At 37.0% G+C, this 19,647-nt stretch overlaps 1 protein-coding gene across 7 annotated transcripts in view; it reads left to right on the top strand.

Moving 5' to 3' along the window:
* Epha6 (EPH receptor A6) overlaps positions 1 to 19,647 on the top strand; it is a 955,104-nt gene that overhangs the window by 384,040 nt on the left and 551,417 nt on the right. For 6 of the 7 annotated variants that reach the window (XM_060370599.1, XM_060370601.1, XM_060370598.1 and 3 more), the window contains one exon: positions 2,505 to 2,660. The exons of the other annotated variant lie outside the window; for it this stretch is intronic. In XM_060370599.1, the coding sequence (XP_060226582.1) occupies positions 2,505 to 2,660 (156 nt within the window). The remainder of the gene's footprint in view (positions 1 to 2,504; positions 2,661 to 19,647) is intronic. 7 annotated transcript variants of the gene reach the window in all.

The raw sequence follows: 19,647 nt of genomic DNA, 5'->3' as shown, positions 1-19,647 counted from the left end.
TGATAGGGGAGGTCCTCCTCTCCTTCCTTCTGATCTTAGTCTATCAGATCTCATCAGGAGTGGCTGCATTGTCATCTTCTGTGGCCTGGTAAGATCAGGGGGAGGTGATCAAAGAGCAGGTCAATCAGATTATGTCAGAGGCAGTCCCTGTTCCCATTGCTCCACTTGGACACTAAACTGCCATGGGCTACATCTGTGCAGGGGTTCTAGGTTATTGCCATGCATGGTACTTGGTTGGAGTATGAGTCTCTGGGAAGATCCCTGTGTTCAAATTTCTGGTTCTGTTGCTCTCCTTGTGGGACTCTTAAAGAAGCCCAGCCACAAAACAACAATGAGCATAAGGGTGTCACACTGAGGGATACTGGTTGGAAAAGAGACTTTGGTGGGAACAGCTTCTTGTAGGTACCTTAGAAAGAGAGTGGCACATTAGTCAAACACCTAGAAAGAGGCGGTGTTGTGTAAATTTTAGTTATCAAAGAAAATAAATAACAGATAATAATGCCTTACCAGACACAAGTTAAGTTAAAAGCAGGCTATGTTTATACACTAACCCTTGTTTTATAAAATTTGAACAGATGAAAAATATTATTAAAAAAAATACTTCTCTGTCCTCTAAAATAATATTTAAAATAAGGTGTGGATACTCAAGATGCAAACACCAATTATATTTGCATTTATACATAAATTCACTTTTTTTTAGGTTTTAAATTTTTAATAAACTAAAAATTGCATGACTTCTAAATAAGGTCAACTTTAAGAATAATTTTTGAAATTATTAAAAATTTATTCAAAGCGAATAAATTGTAAATAATAATAAAAAGAATGAAAAAATTTATTCTACACTAAAGTATTTTAAATTGTATAATTAATTAAATACTTGAGTTAATGAGTATCGCCCGAGTTTTTTTAACAACGCTACAGATCAAGTTTAGAAATCACATTGTTATTAAAGAATATTTTAGTTATGAAAATATCCACAAATTAATTATATATTATTCATACACTGTCAGGTTCCTTTAATTGGATACCTGTATAACACTAATGTGTCAGTAGGTCAAAGAAAAGACTGTTGTTGGTATATGATTCCTGTTGAGAGTAATACTGACAAATGGGAGGAGTACGTGTGTGTGTGTGTGTGTGTGTGTGTGTGTGTGTGTGTGTGTGTTCCTGAGGACTAAATGTAAGGTCTCACACATGCCAGGCCAGCATGCACACTGTTGACACTGAGTTACAATCTACCTTTTTTTTTTTTTTTTTTCTTTAAGACATGTTTTCTAAGTTTCCCAGCTTGGCCTTGAATTTCTTCTGTCATCTAGGTAGGCCATGCATTGTCAGTCCTCTTGCTTTAACCTCCTGAGTAGCTGTGATTAAAGACCTGCTCTAGCAGGCCTACTTACCTGAATTCTAATTCCTTAATTGTAAGTTTGCCATGTGGAATTAATAATTTACTTACGGTGAAATACTCAAATTATTTACCGAAGAGAATTGTTGGAGGAACCCTGCTGTTTGAGGTTGCAGTTCTCCTAATCCTGATAGGCATTCTGAGCTCAGCGCTAAAGTGCAGGACTCCCTTTTTCCAGCAGGGCCTCTTGCTCTCTGCCTGACTTCATCTGGTGAGTGTCTTTAAACACAGAATCCCCTAACCACATTTGATATATGGCCTTTAACACAACTCCTTACTAGCTCTCACCTCCCTAATGATAATTAGGTACTGTGTTTCCCTTCACATGATAGAAGGACGCTGTATAATGCAAATCAAGCATCCTTGAAGTGTCTAGGTCCAACCAATTAGGTACACCTAACCTTGGAGCCCTCCCATCCCCCAAGGGGTATGTAACCTTTGTTCTCAAGAATTAAAGTTGAACTAGTTCCCTGCCAGTTCCAGGGGTGTGTGACCCCTGTACAGTGCTTGCTAGACTTGTGTTCCTCCTGATTCGGTGAGCTGCTCGGAAACAGCCCCAGGCAGGAAGAGAACAATAAAGCATTATGAAGCTAAATCTCGAAAAGCAATAGAGTTCTATCATAGACAATAGAATATTTAACCACTAGCATAACTGTTAAGGATCTACCTGAGCCAAAATATATAAGTCCTAAAATAGTCAGACAGAGGTATACATGAACTGTGATACATTCTGAACAGTGTGACATAATGTTATTTAATGCTATCTCCTAAAAATATACAAACCCTCTCTTTTATGGCCAAGCATGGGTATCCTCACACATACAAAATCCAGTATTGTATATGAATATGAAAATGGTTGCATACACATTTGCATGAATGTGTGTACTTTCCAAGTTATTTTAGCTAATTTTCTAAATTATAATTGTGCTAATGATTAGATGATTGAATAGTTAATTTTATTTATCAATATTAACATTTATATTGACTTTGCTGTGCACTTGTGAAATTGAATTCTGAGATGCAAAGTATGTTTGACTTAAGACATGTACAGAAAAGAAGAACTCTAGTGACTTAAAAAAAATTGTTTTTCCTGTTTACACAGCTTGCAGACCAGGATTCTATAAAGCATTTGCTGGGAACACAAAATGTTCCAAATGCCCTCCTCATAGCTCAACCTACATCGAAGCGACTTCGGTCTGCCGGTGTGAAAAGGGTTACTTCCGGGCAGAAAAAGACCCACCTTCCATGGCATGTACTAGTAAGTCTACACATTTTGTATTTGGAAATTCTGTTTCCAATCATCTTGTTACATGTATTTTTAAATTTTTAAATGTAAAAGTAAACGTGCAAAATCCTGTGCCTGTAAAGGTGTCTTGAATAAAAACGAAAACATCTTCTCATTCGAGTTCCTCTTCAAACAATTGCTAAAAGTATGACATGTTTTTTTCTGAGAGCGTATACAGATCCTTGCTGTGCAAATTACAACCATATTTTGAGGTACTGCAAATTTCCCTAATTAAAATTTGTCTGGAAGAAATTAAAAACTTATGAATAAAAATTCCCATTTTTCTTTAACCAGTTATAGGCATATTGTTAGAGAAGTGAAATTCATCACTTGAGGGAGACTCCAGAGAAATTTGTAATCGACTGTTTGTAACCTGAAATGCCTAAGCTTGGTTTCCCTTGACATCTGATTTTTTAAAAAGGTACCTTTTGAGTTTTTACACGTTTGTCTCTTTGTCTCTCTCACTCTGTCTCTGTCAGTCTCTCTTTCTCTCAGTGTATGTGTGTGTGTGTTCTGTCTGTCTCTGTCTCTCTCTCTATGTGAAGGCCATTTTAATGAATGATCAAAGAATTTTACTGGTTGTTTTCTTTTATCTAATAATTGTGTAGTATATATACACTTAAAAAAGTAAACATTCATATTTTTACTAAGATAGGCAGAAATAAAATGTCACCTTTTAGTTTTAAACTCTTCAGATTCATAAAAAAGCCATTAAAGGTGACAATTTGCCCTTTTGATAATAAATAGGTGTTGAAATGTTAAATTAATAATTATATAATTCATACAACTAATGATCATAATGTTTCATTTTTATGTTTTCCTGAGTTTAAAGTGTTTTCTTTTTAAAACTTCATTATATTTCATTCTTTGGGAATTTTCTTCCTTCCCTCCTTTCCTTCTTTCCTTCCTATCTTTCTTTTTCTTCTTCTTTGGAAACTCACTATGTCCAATCAGTGTTACCCACATGTACTTGGCTAGGTTTCATCCACTGGAATATTGGACAACTACCAAAGGCCACATACACAGAGAAACCAGTCTTATTTGGTTCAATGAGGCTTGTGATTTTGCCAATTTTATAAGTGCCTGCTAGGCCACAGAGGAGGACATGGCAGCCAGTCCTAGAGATACCTGATAAGCTAGGGTCAGATGGAAGGGGAGGAGGACCTCCCCTAGTGGTGGACTTGGAAAGGGGCAGGGAGGAGATAAAGGAGGGAGGGTGGGATTGGGAAGGAATGAGGGAGGGGGCCATGGCTGGGATACAAAGTAAACAACCTGTGATTAATATAAAAAAAAAAATAAGTGCTATGGTTGACTCTCATTTATTTTCTCTTTATAATTTTGATACAATATATTCAAACTTCATCATTAAAATGCTTCCAGCTCATTTTTTTCTCTCCAATAATGTAAATACCTTTAAAAAGCAGCCTTCTTTGTTTGTGGTAATATTCACTTTGAATCATATCTTTATTGCATTTAGACTTATAATACCAACCTTTACTGGTTTTAATTTGCCTACTACCACTTTAGTTAACTAGGACATGGCTAGTCTGAAAAATTGCAATATCCATTTCAGACTCCATTTTAAGTAACTATTAAAAATTCACCAAATCCTCATTTTCATTTGCATTAGAGACATCTTTGTCCTGTTATTTACTTCATTTAATTCTGTTGCACACTCATTCTTGAAACTCTGTGTGACATGTCCTAGTTTTCATACTGTTGCATGGCAGTCACCATGAGCAAAAGCCACTCATGGAAGGAAGGATTTATTTCAACTTATTATGTGCAGTTCAATCCTTTAGGAAATTGAAGGCAGGAACTCAAACAGCGTTTTGAAGCAGAAACCATCGAGTAATGCTGTTTTCTGGCTCTCCCCCATGTCCATGTTTCTTATATAGTCCTGGATTACCTGCACAGGAAATGGTGCCATCCACAGTAGGCTGGACCTTCCTTAATTAATTATAATCAAAATAATCCCTCATGGAGATAGATGATCAAAGGACAAGGTGTTCTAGATGATTCCAAAGCTAGTTATTCCTTCCTCTTAGATGTCTGTAAGTTATGTCAAGTTGACAAACTTAACTAGGGCATGGCTAGTCTGAAAGATTGCGTTCTCCATCTTCTCCTAATCTCCTGTTTTGTGTTATGACACAGATGGTTTCTCTTTTCCTCTGTTAGATGTTAGCTTTCTTCACAATGCTTAACTGTCTTTTCAGTATATTCTTACTCTCTCTCATAGTTCCAACTGTTATTTGTAGGTAGATATGTCAATAATTTTGTATATTCCCAGTCTTGCATTATGAGCACCAAAGTCTTCTAGTCTGGAGATTAAGGAATCTGATGACCTTACTCCCTACAAAAACATGCCCACTCCTCTGACTGTATATAGCATGCTGCCTTTGCAAATTTACTGGGCTTCAAAGATGCTGAGTTTGTTTCCTAGTAACAGTAAATCCACCACTTAAAGCATTCTCTCTTTTAGGGTTCTTTTGGCTGTTTACCTTTCACTTTGCAGTGAGCACTCAGGATAGTTATTTTCTAACCAGTCTTTCAAAAATGGCACCTGTCCACTTGATCTTCTGTCAACTTGTGTGTTTTATACACTATATCATTTAAAACCCTTGTTTTATTTCTGTACCTGCTTCTCTATTTACTGTCATTTTATCACACTTGGCCACAAGGGCCATGAGACCTGTAATGCTTTTTGCAGACTGCAACCTTGCCTCTCAGAATAGTATCTGGCATACAGAAGGGCTTTAATATTTGATGAACAAAGAAACTAATCAGTTCAAGCTTAACTTGCCAGATCCAGTTTTATTACTCTCGACCTTCACTTGCTTATCCATTCTTATTCTGTTTTCTTTAACGTGATGAACCTTCATTTATCTATGCTCTTAAGACAGGAGCACTAATTGTACTTCAAACCAAGAACATCCAAGGTCAACACTCATCTTTCTGCCTCCAACATTAACTGTATCAAGGTCTATAAAACAGCCCTAATATCATGTACACTAATAACATCCTTGCCAATTTAGACATAAATTATTAAATTAATTCATTGTAATCATTTTCAAGCAAATGTAAGTCAAGAGGTAGTAACAATAAACAGTGAAATATGAAGTGCTTTCTTTGATATCTTAATGTATTTCGTACATTCTAAACTTTATTTCTCAGGTTCTTCATTAATGTAAGCTTTGTACTTCTCAAAGGGATCTCTGGAAACTACTCAACAGTGACAGATCATGGTCCATTAGGGCCATTTCTGAGAGAGTTAAGATTACAGTAGCATAACTGTCTGGGACTTTCCTAGGTCAATACTCACTGAGTTTATAAAAGGAAATATTAAAATAAGTGTTGATTTAAAATGTACTTAAAACAGGAAGGAAGAGACATATATGAAATATTTAATACATAGGTGAGTCAGAAAAACAATATAAATCCATGATCCTGTGCTTTTGCTTTGCTTTTTCTTATGATTTTAAATCATCGGGAATCTGCTTCTTTAGAGCAGCTGAACAGGTGCTGCAGGACTCACGCATTTAGAGATCGTTTACGTTGCCTCCTTAGAGAGGTAAAAACCAAATGCAAATCACACGTGTGCACACCTCTACAGCACACCAGCAAAGATAACATGCTGCGATTGTCTGAACACATAATCAAATACCCTGTGAGTAAAACAGTTTCTGACAACGTCATTCTTGATACACAGGAAAAATATCATGTCTTTGTATCTGATATACAATGACGGTGATTGGGAAGGAAGCAAAAACTTCAGTGTACTGTTGCTCTAAAGCTAACTGTGAAGCATGGCTTCATTATTGCTGGAATAATTGGCCACTTCAGCGTCATTATTCCCTCATTCTTATTTTGAGCAGAACAACTGCTGCTTTCAGTACTGCAGGTGGGTCCTTCCTTTCTGCTGCTCTAATCGGGACCTACCTTTCCTGGGTGGGTACAGGAGGCTCGCAATCTGATCCCTCTGCTCTTGTGGCTTCCTCCTTCTTTTCTATGGCTTCTCTTTATTTTGTTTCTAATACTCATTTTCCAAATCTCATTGTAAAATGTCATTCGTGGGTCTTGATTGTTCACATCACAAACTAAAGCACAAAAGCAAAGCTGATGGTTTAGGTGCCTCACTGTAAACAAAACCTAGCAGCAGCCACAATTTTGCAGAAGCCTGAAAGGAAGCAACAAAACTAGTGTTTATTACTTCTAGCAGGCTGAATTGTGTTCATTACTTGCTTTGTTATAGAAAGCATCTCTAAATAGTTGCAGAGCATCTTGCAATATTGTAATTTCAAAAATTGAAATGACCCTATGCTACAGAAGAGTCACCTGCATGTAATGAATCCCAACTTCACCAGTATAGACCACAAGGACAAGATGTCATTTACATTTCCTGGAAGAGCCTAACCATAGTCGCGTTAGTAGATACTGTAGGAGAGTTTCTCTTATTAAGTTATCTGGAAAAGGTGTCTTTATAGAAGAGTTATTAGGAGGAAGTTTGCTGACATTGGAGAATCAGTAAAAACTTATTACTATCGTGAATCTCTCCCTGGCCTCTACAATGGGTCTAGTAGAAAAATGTCCCACTCGATATTATCAATTTCTACAAAGGTGAATAATTATCTGAAAGCACCTACAGATTCAAAGAAAACATTCATAATTATCTGGTGATGCTATGTGTCTCCATGAAGCAGGACTAATATGTTTGAATCGGCTCACTCAATGTTTTGCTTTTCCTTGCCATATTATGACAGCGTAACCCGTTTGTAGTTTTTCCATTTCTAATGGATGCTATTTTAAAGTATTGGAGTCAACTAAGAAAAGGGCTTAATGTAAATGTACATTTTTCTTTCACGGTAATAGGTAAGTTGTTTAGCACCAAAGCCCTAACAACAACTCATTTTCTAGTTTATGTTTTTCAATTTATTCTTGATGTGAGAAGCTATAATACATTTCTGTAATTCATTTTTTGTAGCATTATCGTTGATTACATGAAATAAATCAGGTGGAATACAAAGGACGCTCTTCAGATTTTGGTACATTTTAATGCACACTTAGAAGTGCTCAGCTCTGCCCCTTGGAGAGCAGAGTTGCCACAAAGGGGAAAACATTTAAATCTGAGTACATTTGCCTGCAACACAGAAAGTAAAAGCAATTTATAAAGTGAATACACAAAGGCATTGTTGTGTGACAATATTCCTGTGGAGACATTGACAGGCATCCATTCAACCCAAATAAATTAATGATGACAGACCATAGTTAGAGTCCCAACAAACACCAAAGTCCAATTCGGTCAATCAATGTGTTATTATGGAGGTTCCTTATGGAAGTTTGGAAGACGGGTACCCAAACAAGCAATGGTGGCTTAGAAACCTCTGCTAAGCAAAAAGTCCACCCTAGCACAGGTCAAGACTCATGAACACTGGGACAGTTAACTACATAATAGAAAAGTAGTTCTGTTGAGGTTAGTTTCTTTTCTAGGCAGCTCGTTTGGTCTGAGCTCCTTCAGCCTACTCACTGGCATATGTGTCTCCAGCAGTCCTTACCCTTTATATGAATTTGAGGAGAGAGGAGCCTAATGTAGCTCATGATTTTACAGACTTCCTGAAGCCCCTTGGTTGTTTGCTTTCCTAGTTAATTAGCATCTCTCCTGGGAATTTCCCAAAACTTTTGAATATATTGTGACTTAACTGTCTTTCTGAATCTGGTTTGTTTTGTTTTCATTTAACATGCTAATTTTCAGTTGTATTCAATTTCCTATGAATATCATATTTTTATTCCTCTTTGTGGTGGAATAAAAGTCCACTGTGTATATTGGATACATTTTCTGTATCCATTCATCTGTTCTTTCTTTTTAATATGATGCTGGTAAGTTAAAATAAGTATTGAAAGAAAAAATGGTAGACCAATAATGTACAACAATAAGGAATGAAAGATTAAAGAATGGAGCATGGACTGTTTAAAACACCTATAAACAAAGATTGAGAACCTTGGATGTCATTCCACAAAAGAAGAGTATCTAGATTATTCATTTACTTTTTTAACTTTAAAACTTTAAAAATGAATATGAATTCTTTTTTTCTATTTTTACTTTTTATTAATATTAGTTACATTTTATTAATTCTGTATCCCAGCTGTATCCTGCTCCCTCGCACCCTCCCAATCCCACTCTCCCTCCGTCATCTCCTCCCTGCTCCTTTTCAAATCCACTGATAGGGAAGGACCTCCTTCCCTTTCATCTGACCCTGGTTTATCAGGTGTCTTCAGGACTAGCTGCAAAGTTCTCCTCTGTGGCCTAGTAGGCTGCTCCCCCCTTGGGGGGGGCGAAGAGCCCACTATTGAGTTCATGCCAGAAATAGTCCCTTTTCCCCTTACTAGGGTAGCCACTTGGATACTGAGCTACCATGGGCTATGTCTGAGCAGAGGTTCTAGGTTATTCCCATCAATGGTCCTTGGTTGGAGAATCAGTCTCATGAAAGAACCTTGTGCCCAAATATATTTGGTCCTTGTGGAGTTCCTGTCCTCTTCAGGTCATATTAACTCCTCCTTTTTTTTTTACAATTTCCTGCACTCTTCCAAAGGCTGGGTTATGAGTCTTAGTATCTGCTTTGATACTGCTAGGTAGAGTCTTTCAGAGGCCCTTTGTGGTAGGCTCCTGTCCTGTATATAGACCTATAAGATAGGATAAACATGCTGAAATCTATACACCTAAAGAAGATAAATAACAAAGAGGCCCTGGGGTAAGATGATCAATCCTCACTTAAAAAGACAAATGGGATGGACATTGGGTGTAGGATAAATATGAATGCTAAAATATTGTTTAATATTCAAATATAGTACTATAAAATATTAATTCGTTGTTCTTGGTTTGGCTATCATTCTCTTCAGGGCTCCTAGGGCTCAGTTATTTTTGGTTCTGTTGCTCTCCTTGTAGACTTTCTGTCCCCTCCAGGTCTTTATATCACCCCCTTTTTTCATAAAATTCCATGTGCCCTCTCAAAGTTTGGATGTGAGTCTCAGCATGGAGAGATGGCTCAAAGGTAAAAAGCACTGGCTTTTATTTCAAAGGTCCTGAGTTCAGTTCCCGGCAACTACATGGTGGCTCCTAAACATTTTCTTTTTCAGATTCACTCCAATGTTTATCATCTAACTCATTTTGATAAAGAAATTGATGTTCATGGGTGAGGGAAAGAGGCCGGGTACCTCTAAAGGCTTATTCTCAAATTCCTGCCAGAGTAAAGGCGAGGTTACTTGCTGACTCTTTTTTTCATTACCAATAAATATGACAGGGAACAATAAACCTTGGATCATGAGTGGACTGCTTTCTGAAATTTTCTCTTGGGTATTTCAAAGGTGAGACAGTGGTGTGGGCAGATTTTGTAAATTAAATTCCTTGTGAGGGTTAGCTTACTGCATAGAACGCTGTGAATAGTAAATATATTTAGAAACAAATTGCGACTTTTTCAGGGTATTAAGCATTGTTCATTTCTTCTGTTAGATTGCATGGAATTATGTTGGGGGCAGAAAGGATAATCCCAGTAGAATACTAATAGCATGATTCTGAGCAGACCAGGGAAGTGACTCCTGTCATCACAGAGCTCCATGCCCTGGTGGGCGTAGTGGCTTTTTAAAAAATATATATATATTATTTATATTAATTAGTTTATTCACTTTGTATCCCAGATGTAGCCCCATTTCTCACACTCTTCCAACCTACCCTCGCTCCCTCATCCCTCCTAAGCCCGTCTCCAAGTCCACTGATAGGGGAGGTCCTCCTCCCCTTCCATCTGACCCTAGCTTATCAGATTTCATCAAGACTGGTTGCATTATCCTCCTCTGTGACCTGGCAAGGCTGCTCTCCCCCACCCCAACCCAGGGAGAGGAGATGAAAGAGCCAGCCACAGAGTTCATGTCAGAGACAGTCCCTGTTCTCATTACTAGGGCACTCACTTGGTTACTGAGCTGCCATGGATACATCTGAGCAGGGCTTCGAGGTTATATCCATGAATGGTCCTTCATTGGAGTATCAGTCTTAGTAAAGACCCTTGTGCCCAGATTTTTTGGGTCTGCTGCTTTCCTTGTGGAGCTCCTGTCCTCTCCAGGTCTTCCTATCTTCCTCTTCTTTCATAAGATTCCCGGTACTCTGCCCAACATTGGTTATGAGTCTCAGCATCTGCTTTGATAGAATGCTGGATAGAGTCTTTGAGAGAGCCTCTGTGGTAGGCTCAAGTCCTGTTTCCTGTTTTCACCTTCTTCCAATGTCCATCCTGTTTGTCTTTCCAAGTGAGAATGGATCATCTTACCCAGGGTCCTCCTTCTTGCTTGGTTTCTTTAGGTGTATCGATTTTTGTAGCTTTATCCTATATTATATGTCTAGGATCCACTTATAAGTGAGTATATACCATGTGTATCTTTCTGCTTCTGGGATACCTCACTCATGATGATATTTTCTAGAGCCCATCATTCGCCTTTAAATTTCATGATTTCCTTGTTTTTAATTGCTGGGTAGTATTTCATTGTGTATGTGTACCAAAATTTCTGTATCCATTCCTCTACTGGGAGACATCTAGGTTGTTTCCAGGTTCTGGCTATTATGAATAAAGCTGCTACGAACACGGTTGAACAAATGTCCTTGTTGTGTACTTGAGCATATTTTGGATATATGCCTAGGAGTGGTATAGCTGGGTCTTGAGGAAGTACTATTCATAATTGTCTGAGAAAGCACCAGATTGATTTCCAAAGTGGTTGTAGAAGTTTACATTCCCACTAGTGATGGAGGAGGCTTCTCCTTTCTCCACAGCCTCTTCCGCATGTATTGTCACTTGAGTTTTTTTTTTTTTGTTGTTGTTTTTGTTTTTATGCTGTCCCCAACTTGTGAATATATATATATATATATTAGTTACAGTTTGTTAACTCTGTATCCCTGCTGCATCCCACTCCCTCTTTCCTTCCCAATCTCACCCTCCCACCCTCATCTACTCCCTGCCCCTTTCCAATTCCACTGATAGGGGAGAACCTCCTCCCCTTCATCTGATACTGGATTATCAAGTATCTTCAGGACTGGCTGCAAAGTCCTCCTATGTGGCCTAGCAAGGCTGCTCCTCCCTGGGGGGTGGGGGGATGTCAAAGAGCCAGGCATTGAGTTCATGTCAGAAACTGTCCCTGTTCCCCTTATTAGGGTGCCAATTTGGATACTGAGCTACCAAGAGCTACATCTGAGCAGGAGTTCTAGGTTGCATCCATACATGGTCCTTGTTCAGAGAAACAGTCTCATGAAAGACCCCTGTGCCAAGATATATTTGGTCCTTGTGGAGCTCCTGTTCTCTCCAGATCATATTAACTCCCTCCCCACACTTTTTTATGATTCCCTGCACTCTGCCAAAGGTTTGATTATGATTATTAATATCTGCTTTGATACACTGCTAGGTAGTCTTTCAGAGGCCCTCTGTGGTAGGCTCCTGTCCTGTTACTTGTTTTTTGCTACATCCAATATCCATCCCATTTGTCTTTCTAAGTGAGGATTGATCATCGTATCCTGGGTCCTCTTTCTTGTTTATCTTCTTTAGGTGTATAGATTTCAGTATGTTTATCCTATCTTATAGGTCTATGTAAGTGAGTATATGCCAAGTGTGTCTTTCTGATTTTGGGATACCTCACACAGGATGATTGTTTCTAGGTTCCACCATTTGCTGCAAATTTCATGATTTCTTCATTTTTAATTGCTGAGTAGTATTCTATTGTGTAAAAGTATCACAATTTCTGTATCCATTCCTCCTTTGATGGACATCTGGGTTGTTTCCAGGTTCTGGCTATTACAAATAAAATTAAGCTGCTAAAAACATGGTTGAAAAAATGTCCTTGTTGTCTATTTGAGCATCTTTTGGATATATGCCTAGGAGTGGTATAGCTGAATCTTGAGGAAGCACTGTTCCTAATTATCTGAGATAGGACCAGATTGATTTCCAAAGTGGTTGTACAAGTTTACATTCCCACCAGCAAGGAGGAGGGTTCCACTTTCTCCACAACCTCTCCAGCATGTATTGCCACTTGAGTTTTTGATCTTAGCCATTCTGGTGGGTGTGAGGTGAAATCTCAGGGTCATTTTGATTTGCATCTCTCTGATGGCTAAGGACATTGAGCATTTCTTTTCTTTTTTTTATTCTTTTTTTTAATTTTATTTTTCTTATTAGTTACATCTTGTTAATTCTGTATCCCAGCTGTATCCTGCCCCCTCATTCCCTCCCCAATCCCACCCTCCCTCCCTCATCTCCTCCCTGCCCCTTTCCAAGTCCACTTATAGGGGAAGACCTCTTCCCCTTTCATATGACTCTGTTTTGTCAGGTATTTTCAGGACTGACTGCAAAGTCCTCCTCTGTGGCCTAACAGTACTGCATTTCTTTAAGTGTTTCACTGCCATTCTGTATTCCTCTACTGAGAATTCTCTGTTTAGCTCTGTACCCCATTTTTTAAGTGAATTGCTGATTTGCTGTTTTTTTTTTTAACTTCTTTAGTTCTTTATATATTCTGGATATCAGCCCTCTGTCAGATATATGGTTGGTGAAGATCCTTTCCCAGTCTGTAGGCTGTCATTTTGTATTGATGACTATGTCCTTTGTTTTACAGAAGCTTTTCAGTTTCACGAGGTCCCATTTATCAATTGTTGCTCTTAGAGCCTGTGCTGTTGGTGTTCTGTTTAGGAAGTTGTCTCCTGTGCCAATGAGTTCTAGGGTCTTCCCCACTTTTTCTTCTAACTGATTTAGTGTATCTGGTTTTATGTTGAGATCTTTGATCCACTTGGACTAGTTTTGTACAGGGTGATAAGTATGGATCTATTTTCATTTGTCTGCATGTAGACATCCAGTTATACCCGCACCATTTGTATTATTAGCTCATACTACAAAAGCCTATATGCCACAAAATTTGAAAATCTAAATGAAATGGACAATTTTCTTGATCGATTCCATCTAACAATATTAATTCAAGATCAGGTAGAAAGACTGAATAACCGTATATCCCCCCAAGGAAATTGAAGCAGTCATCAACAGTCTCCCCTCAAAAAAAAAAGCCCTGGGCCAGATGATTTCAGAGCAGAATTCTACCAGACCTTCAAAGAAGTGCTCACACCAATACTCCTCAAACTATTCCACAAAATAGAAACAGAAGGAACATTACCAAACTCATTCTATATAGCCACATTCACCTTGATACCTAAACCACACAAAGACCCAACAAAAAAAGAGAACTTCAGACCTATTTCTCTTATGAACATTGATGCAAAAACACTCAATAAAATACTGGCAAAGTGAATCTAAGAACACATAAAAGATATCATCCACTATGACCAAGTAGACTTCATCCCAGGCATGCAAGGGTGGTTCAATACACAGAAATCCATCAGTGTAATCCAACATATAAACAAACTGAAGGAGAAAAATCACATGATCATCTCCTTAGATCCCGAAAAAGCATTTGACCAAATCCAACACCCATTCATGTTGTCTTGGACAGATCAGAGATACAAGGAATGTACCTAAACATAGTAAAGGCAATATACAGCAAGCCTATAGCCAACATCAAACTTAATGGAGAGAAAGTCAAACCAATCCCACTGAAATAAGGGACAAGACAACGCTGCCTACTCTCTCCATATCTCTTCAAGTTAGTACTTGAAGTCCTAGCTAGAGCAATAAGACAATTGAAGGAGATCAAGGGAATACAAATTGGAGCAAAAGAGGTCAAAGTTTCACTATTCGCAGATGATATGATAGTATACATCAGAAACTCCCAAAATTCAACCAGAGAACTCCTTCAGCTGATAAACACCTTCAGCAAAGTGGCTGGATATAAAATTAACTCAAAAAAATCAGAGGTCCTCCTGTATACCAAAGACAAAAGGGCTTAGAAAGAAATTAGGGAAACAACACCCTTCACAATAGCCCCTAATAACAAAAAGTACCTTCAACAAAGTGGCTGGATACAAAATTAACTCAAAAAAATCAGAAGCCCTCCTGTATACCAAAGACAAAAGGGCTGAGAAAGAAATTAGGGAAACAACACCCTTCACATAAAGTACCTTGGAGTGACTTTAATAACATAAAGTACCTTGGAGTGACTCTAACCAAGCAAGTGAAAGACCTGTATGAAAAAAACTTCAAGTCTCTGAAGAAAGAAATTGAAGAAGATATCAGAAGATGGAAAGATCTCCCGTGCTCATGGATCGGCAGGATTAACATAGTGAAAAATGGCTGTTCTTCCAAAAACAATTAGCCATAGAAGCTAAAATTAGTACAGAAATGGTGTAACATGACCTGTAAAGTTTTAAAGAATGCTTTTGTAGATTCAATCCAATTACCATTAAAATACCAACACAATTCTTCATAGACCTTGAGAGAAAAATTATCAACTTCATAGGGAGAAACAAAAACCCAAAATTTCCAAAACGATCCTGTACAACAACAGTTTGTCTGGAGTCATCTCCATCCCGATCTCAAGCTGTACTACAGAGCAGTAGTAATAAAAATGGCATGGTATTGGCATAGAAACAGAATAGTGGATCAATGGAATAGAATAGAAGACCCAAAATAAACCCACACACCTATGGATACTTGATTTTTGACAAAGAAGCCAAAACAATTCAGTGGAAAAAAGACATCTTCAACAAATGGTGCTGGTCACTTGAGTTTTGATCTTAGCCATTCTGATGGGTGGGTGTAAGGTGAGATCTCAGGGTCATTTTGATTTGCATCTCCCTGATGACTAAGGACGTTGAGCATTTCAAGTGTTTCTCTGCCATTCTATATTCCTTTATCAAGATATCTGTTTAGCTCTGTACTCCTTTTTTAAAATTGGATTAGTTGATTTGCTGCTTTTTATCTTCTTTAGTTCTTTATATATTTTTGGATAACATCTCTGAACTCATCACTCCACTCCCCTCTCACCACCAATATATGTAATTTGCACATACATAAAATATATAATATTGAATATGTACAATAAAATAAACCGTTAATTCTGGAGAGTATAAATTTTTTTTGCTTTAAAGAAAACAAAAGTATAATTGTACTGTATTTAAGTATTCACAATAGAGTAAAAAATATTAATGGATACCCCTTCTTCATTTTAGAAATAAGTTTAATTATTTAATTACATGTGAAAATATTAAAGATGAAGAGGCAATTTTCATTGTTATGAAAAGTTCAAAAAACTAAAAAATGCTGAATTCTGAAAATTATTTGCTTTATTAAGTTGTATTTTATTGTTCTTCTTTAGAAGATCGATTTATCAATTTTTATAAGAAAAGTCACTTGTAGAGAAACTGTCACTGATTGCTGATGTGTTTGTCCTGAATATTACAAGTTAACACGAATTTGAAAAAATAATCACATAAAATACTTTATAATACTTCTTTGTCAGGCATTTTGTCAACAATGTGGTAAAGCTGAAACAAATATGGAAAGGCTGTCCATAATGATCTCGCCATTCCTGTCTCCCATTGAGCTGGGATTCTACTTTCTATGCTATTTATTTTTTCATTTGAACATCTTGATGTAGTTCTTTCCATGTGCCAAGGTTAGAAGCATAGCTTTTTGGCTTCCATTCATTTCCAAATACATAAATATTTAATTACAAGTTTTAAAGTAAAGAAAGAAGTGACTTGGAGTTCAGTATTCTCCAATAGATGCCCACGTTAAATATACTTTAAAAGATTTAGGCATATCATTATGTTAACAGTGCTATTGGCCATAGAAGCTAAAATTAGTACAGAAATGGTGTAACATGACCTGTAAAGTTTTAAAGAATGCCTTTGTAGAGATTTCAGAACATACTTTAGGGTAAAATTAAGGTTGAAGATTTTAAAAACAAATTCCTATGAGTTAATATATTATGATGACAAAAACTGTAAACACTCACCATACCATACAAAAGCTGAAATATAATCCTTAAATTTGCTTTTCTTCTAAGGCAGCCTTTAGTTAGATCAGTTGTTCTCAACCTATGGGTCCTGACTCCTTTGAGATGTCGAATATACTTTCACAGAGGACACATAAGATCACCAGGAAAGACAGATATTTGCACTCAATTCATAACAGTAGGAAAATTACAGTCATGAAGTAGCAACAAAAATAATTTTATGATTGGAGGTCACCACAACATGAGGAGCCATATTAAAGGGTCAAATCATTAGGAAGGTTGATAATCACTAGTTCTATAAAATTCTGTTGTTTCTCCACACATTTAGTAGATAATAAGATACAGTGAACCAGTTTTGAGGAAAGCTGGGGTCAACACAGCAAGACAAATTCTATTACTTTTGTTCCTGAGGCAGAGGGCCCGAAGACTGTTGTTTGAATTTGGTTTTATTTGATATGATATGGGATTTCATATATTGCACAGAAGGACATAGTTATGCTTAAATACAATTTTCATTTAAAAAGTAAAACTTGGCTCAGTAGCCTGATGACTTGGATTTGATGTTGGAAACCAGCGTGATGGAAGAGAGAAACCACTTCTGCATATTGCCCTTTGTCTTCAACACATTCAGGAGCACCGTAGCATTCATGCATGAGTAGCATAAGCTCATGCCCAAATATATCCACAGTTACTATAAATGTGTGTATACATATCATATATATATGATATATATAAAACAGCTATGTATTATATTATATCTATTATATACATATGTATTACCCAAATGAGCCTTTTGTCTGCTTTTAAATGTAAATTGTTTATCTTCTCTATATAGATGATAATAAATTTGAAAGTAAGATTTAAAAAAAAAAACAAAGTAAAACTCACAAAACAAGCAAATGTTATAATATACTCAGCTTCAGTGGGGTGAGAGGAAGCAGGTCCGTGGAACCAGGTCTTTCTGAACAGGAGGAAAGGAAGCAAGAGTTGTCCTGAGCCTCAGCCATTTTACTCCAAAATTGAGTTTTCATTCTTTCAAAGTCTGAAGAGGAAATCAAAATTGAATCAAAAGATGTCTATGAATACTAAAAATTAGTAGCAGTAGAAAGGTTAGCAAAAATAAAGTTAGTTTTACTGTAGAGGTTTTCAAATCCTGGGCTTGTAAGTGCCACTATAGGTTGAGAATAATTACTCTGTCTTTATAAAGTCAGTCCGGAGGGTGAGGATAAAATCTGTCTTCTATCCAATGTGAGTTATTTGTTTCCCCTTAAGAAAAAATAAATGAAGAAATCCCTAAGAATTTTCAATTACAAATGTCTCTAAATGTATTATTGCTGCCACGTTGTGTTTTCTGTGTGTCATATAACATTTGTATAATTTATAAATGATAACAAAGCAATCAGGACACATTCAGAAAAGCCCAGTGACACATAATTTAGTTGAATCTGAGGATTAGAATTAATTGTCTCTCTTTGTTCCAAGTTCTAAATCTTAGTAAATGATTCAGTACGTGTCATTACAGCTTAATATTTGCATGAAATCACAGTTTAGCTGGCATAATTTAACAGCAATTAAAAAGCTATTTAATCATCATGCAAATTGGTGTGAGGGCCCTTGAGTCAGAAGGGTGTCTCTATTTTTTAAATTTTTTAACATATGTCCAAGCAGAGAGTTATATACTTGTAGACATCCATAACATAATTGATAATGTTTCCTAGTTGTAGAGGTATAAATGAATAATAATTCACGTTATCAATTATAAATAAGAGAAAAATCAGCAATATAAATGTGTCACAGTGAGGAAATATTAGGATAATGAATTTTTATTTCTCATGCATAAGTTTAGGAGGAAAGTAAAATGTGCATTTGATCCTGTGTTTGTTTATAATTTTTCTGTTTGAAGGCACGCATATCTGTAAACCCACTGGAACATGAAATGGCATGAAGCAAGATATTCAGCAACCTTTTATAAAAATTCATTTCTAGGCCTAGTGATAGGTAACAGAAATACAAGTAGCTAGGCGTTCCTGCCTGTGTGTGGCTGACAGCGGAACTGCCCCAAAGGAAACAAGAGCCAACATCCCAAAGCCAGTGCAGTGTCACATAGATTTATGACTAATATGCTGCTCATCAACAGTATATAGAAGAGCTTATTTCCATGGCTCTATTCTTAGACCATGAACCATACTTGTTCTTTCAAAACACCCACACATTTACAACTTCCATACATTAAAACCCACAAGTCTGGCAGGGAAGATGGCTCAGTATATAGAAAAGTCTTTTTTGTGGGTGCCTGAGTTCAAATCTATAGAACCCACATAAAATGGGGGTTCGTGGAGCAAGCTTTTTATAATCCTACCTCCATGAAGAATAAGAAAGGAAACAGGCCAGGATAATGTCCAAAAGTCTGTGAATTATAACCAGTGGAAAAAAAAATTACTATGTCTCAAACAAGATAGAAGATAAACAAGGTTGTCCTCTGACCACCATGTGATCTCTGTGGCATGAACATGCCTTCACTCACACATTCTATAGACATTCATGCACATACATAGGTATGCATGCATTTACACACATACACACAGACACACCTACAAATTTTCTTTTGTTAGACACAGGCATATTTATAGCTGTTCTGGATAATGTAGCTATCCTGAGCGATCTATGGTGCCCCTTGCTTGTCCTTATAATTCACTTCATGGATTCTTCACCTTCTTTCCAACCCAGAGACTTGAGTCCTTGTTCTAAGATTTTCAAAATTTTTCTTGACTTAAACTACATACTTTTGACCCCCAAGGTTTATCCCTCTCTCTGACCATGCTTCTTATCGTTTCTGATGCTTTTCTCATGATGTTACTAAAAGTTAAATTCCTTCTGATAGTTTGTATTTCAGCTTTTGCCCTTTAACATTCTAAAATTCTAATTCTTATCATTTGAGTCTGTTAATCTAAGTGTGTTTTTGCTTGCTCTTCCACTAAAACTCAACTGCAGTGAAGCAGAAATAATGTCTATGACATCTACCAGAGTCTCTGTCACATAATAA

This window comes from Meriones unguiculatus, chromosome 17, assembly GCF_030254825.1.
Source record: "Meriones unguiculatus strain TT.TT164.6M chromosome 17, Bangor_MerUng_6.1, whole genome shotgun sequence".
Lineage (NCBI taxonomy): Eukaryota > Metazoa > Chordata > Mammalia > Rodentia > Muridae > Meriones > Meriones unguiculatus.
This window is presented reverse-complemented; position numbering and strand designations above follow the sequence as displayed.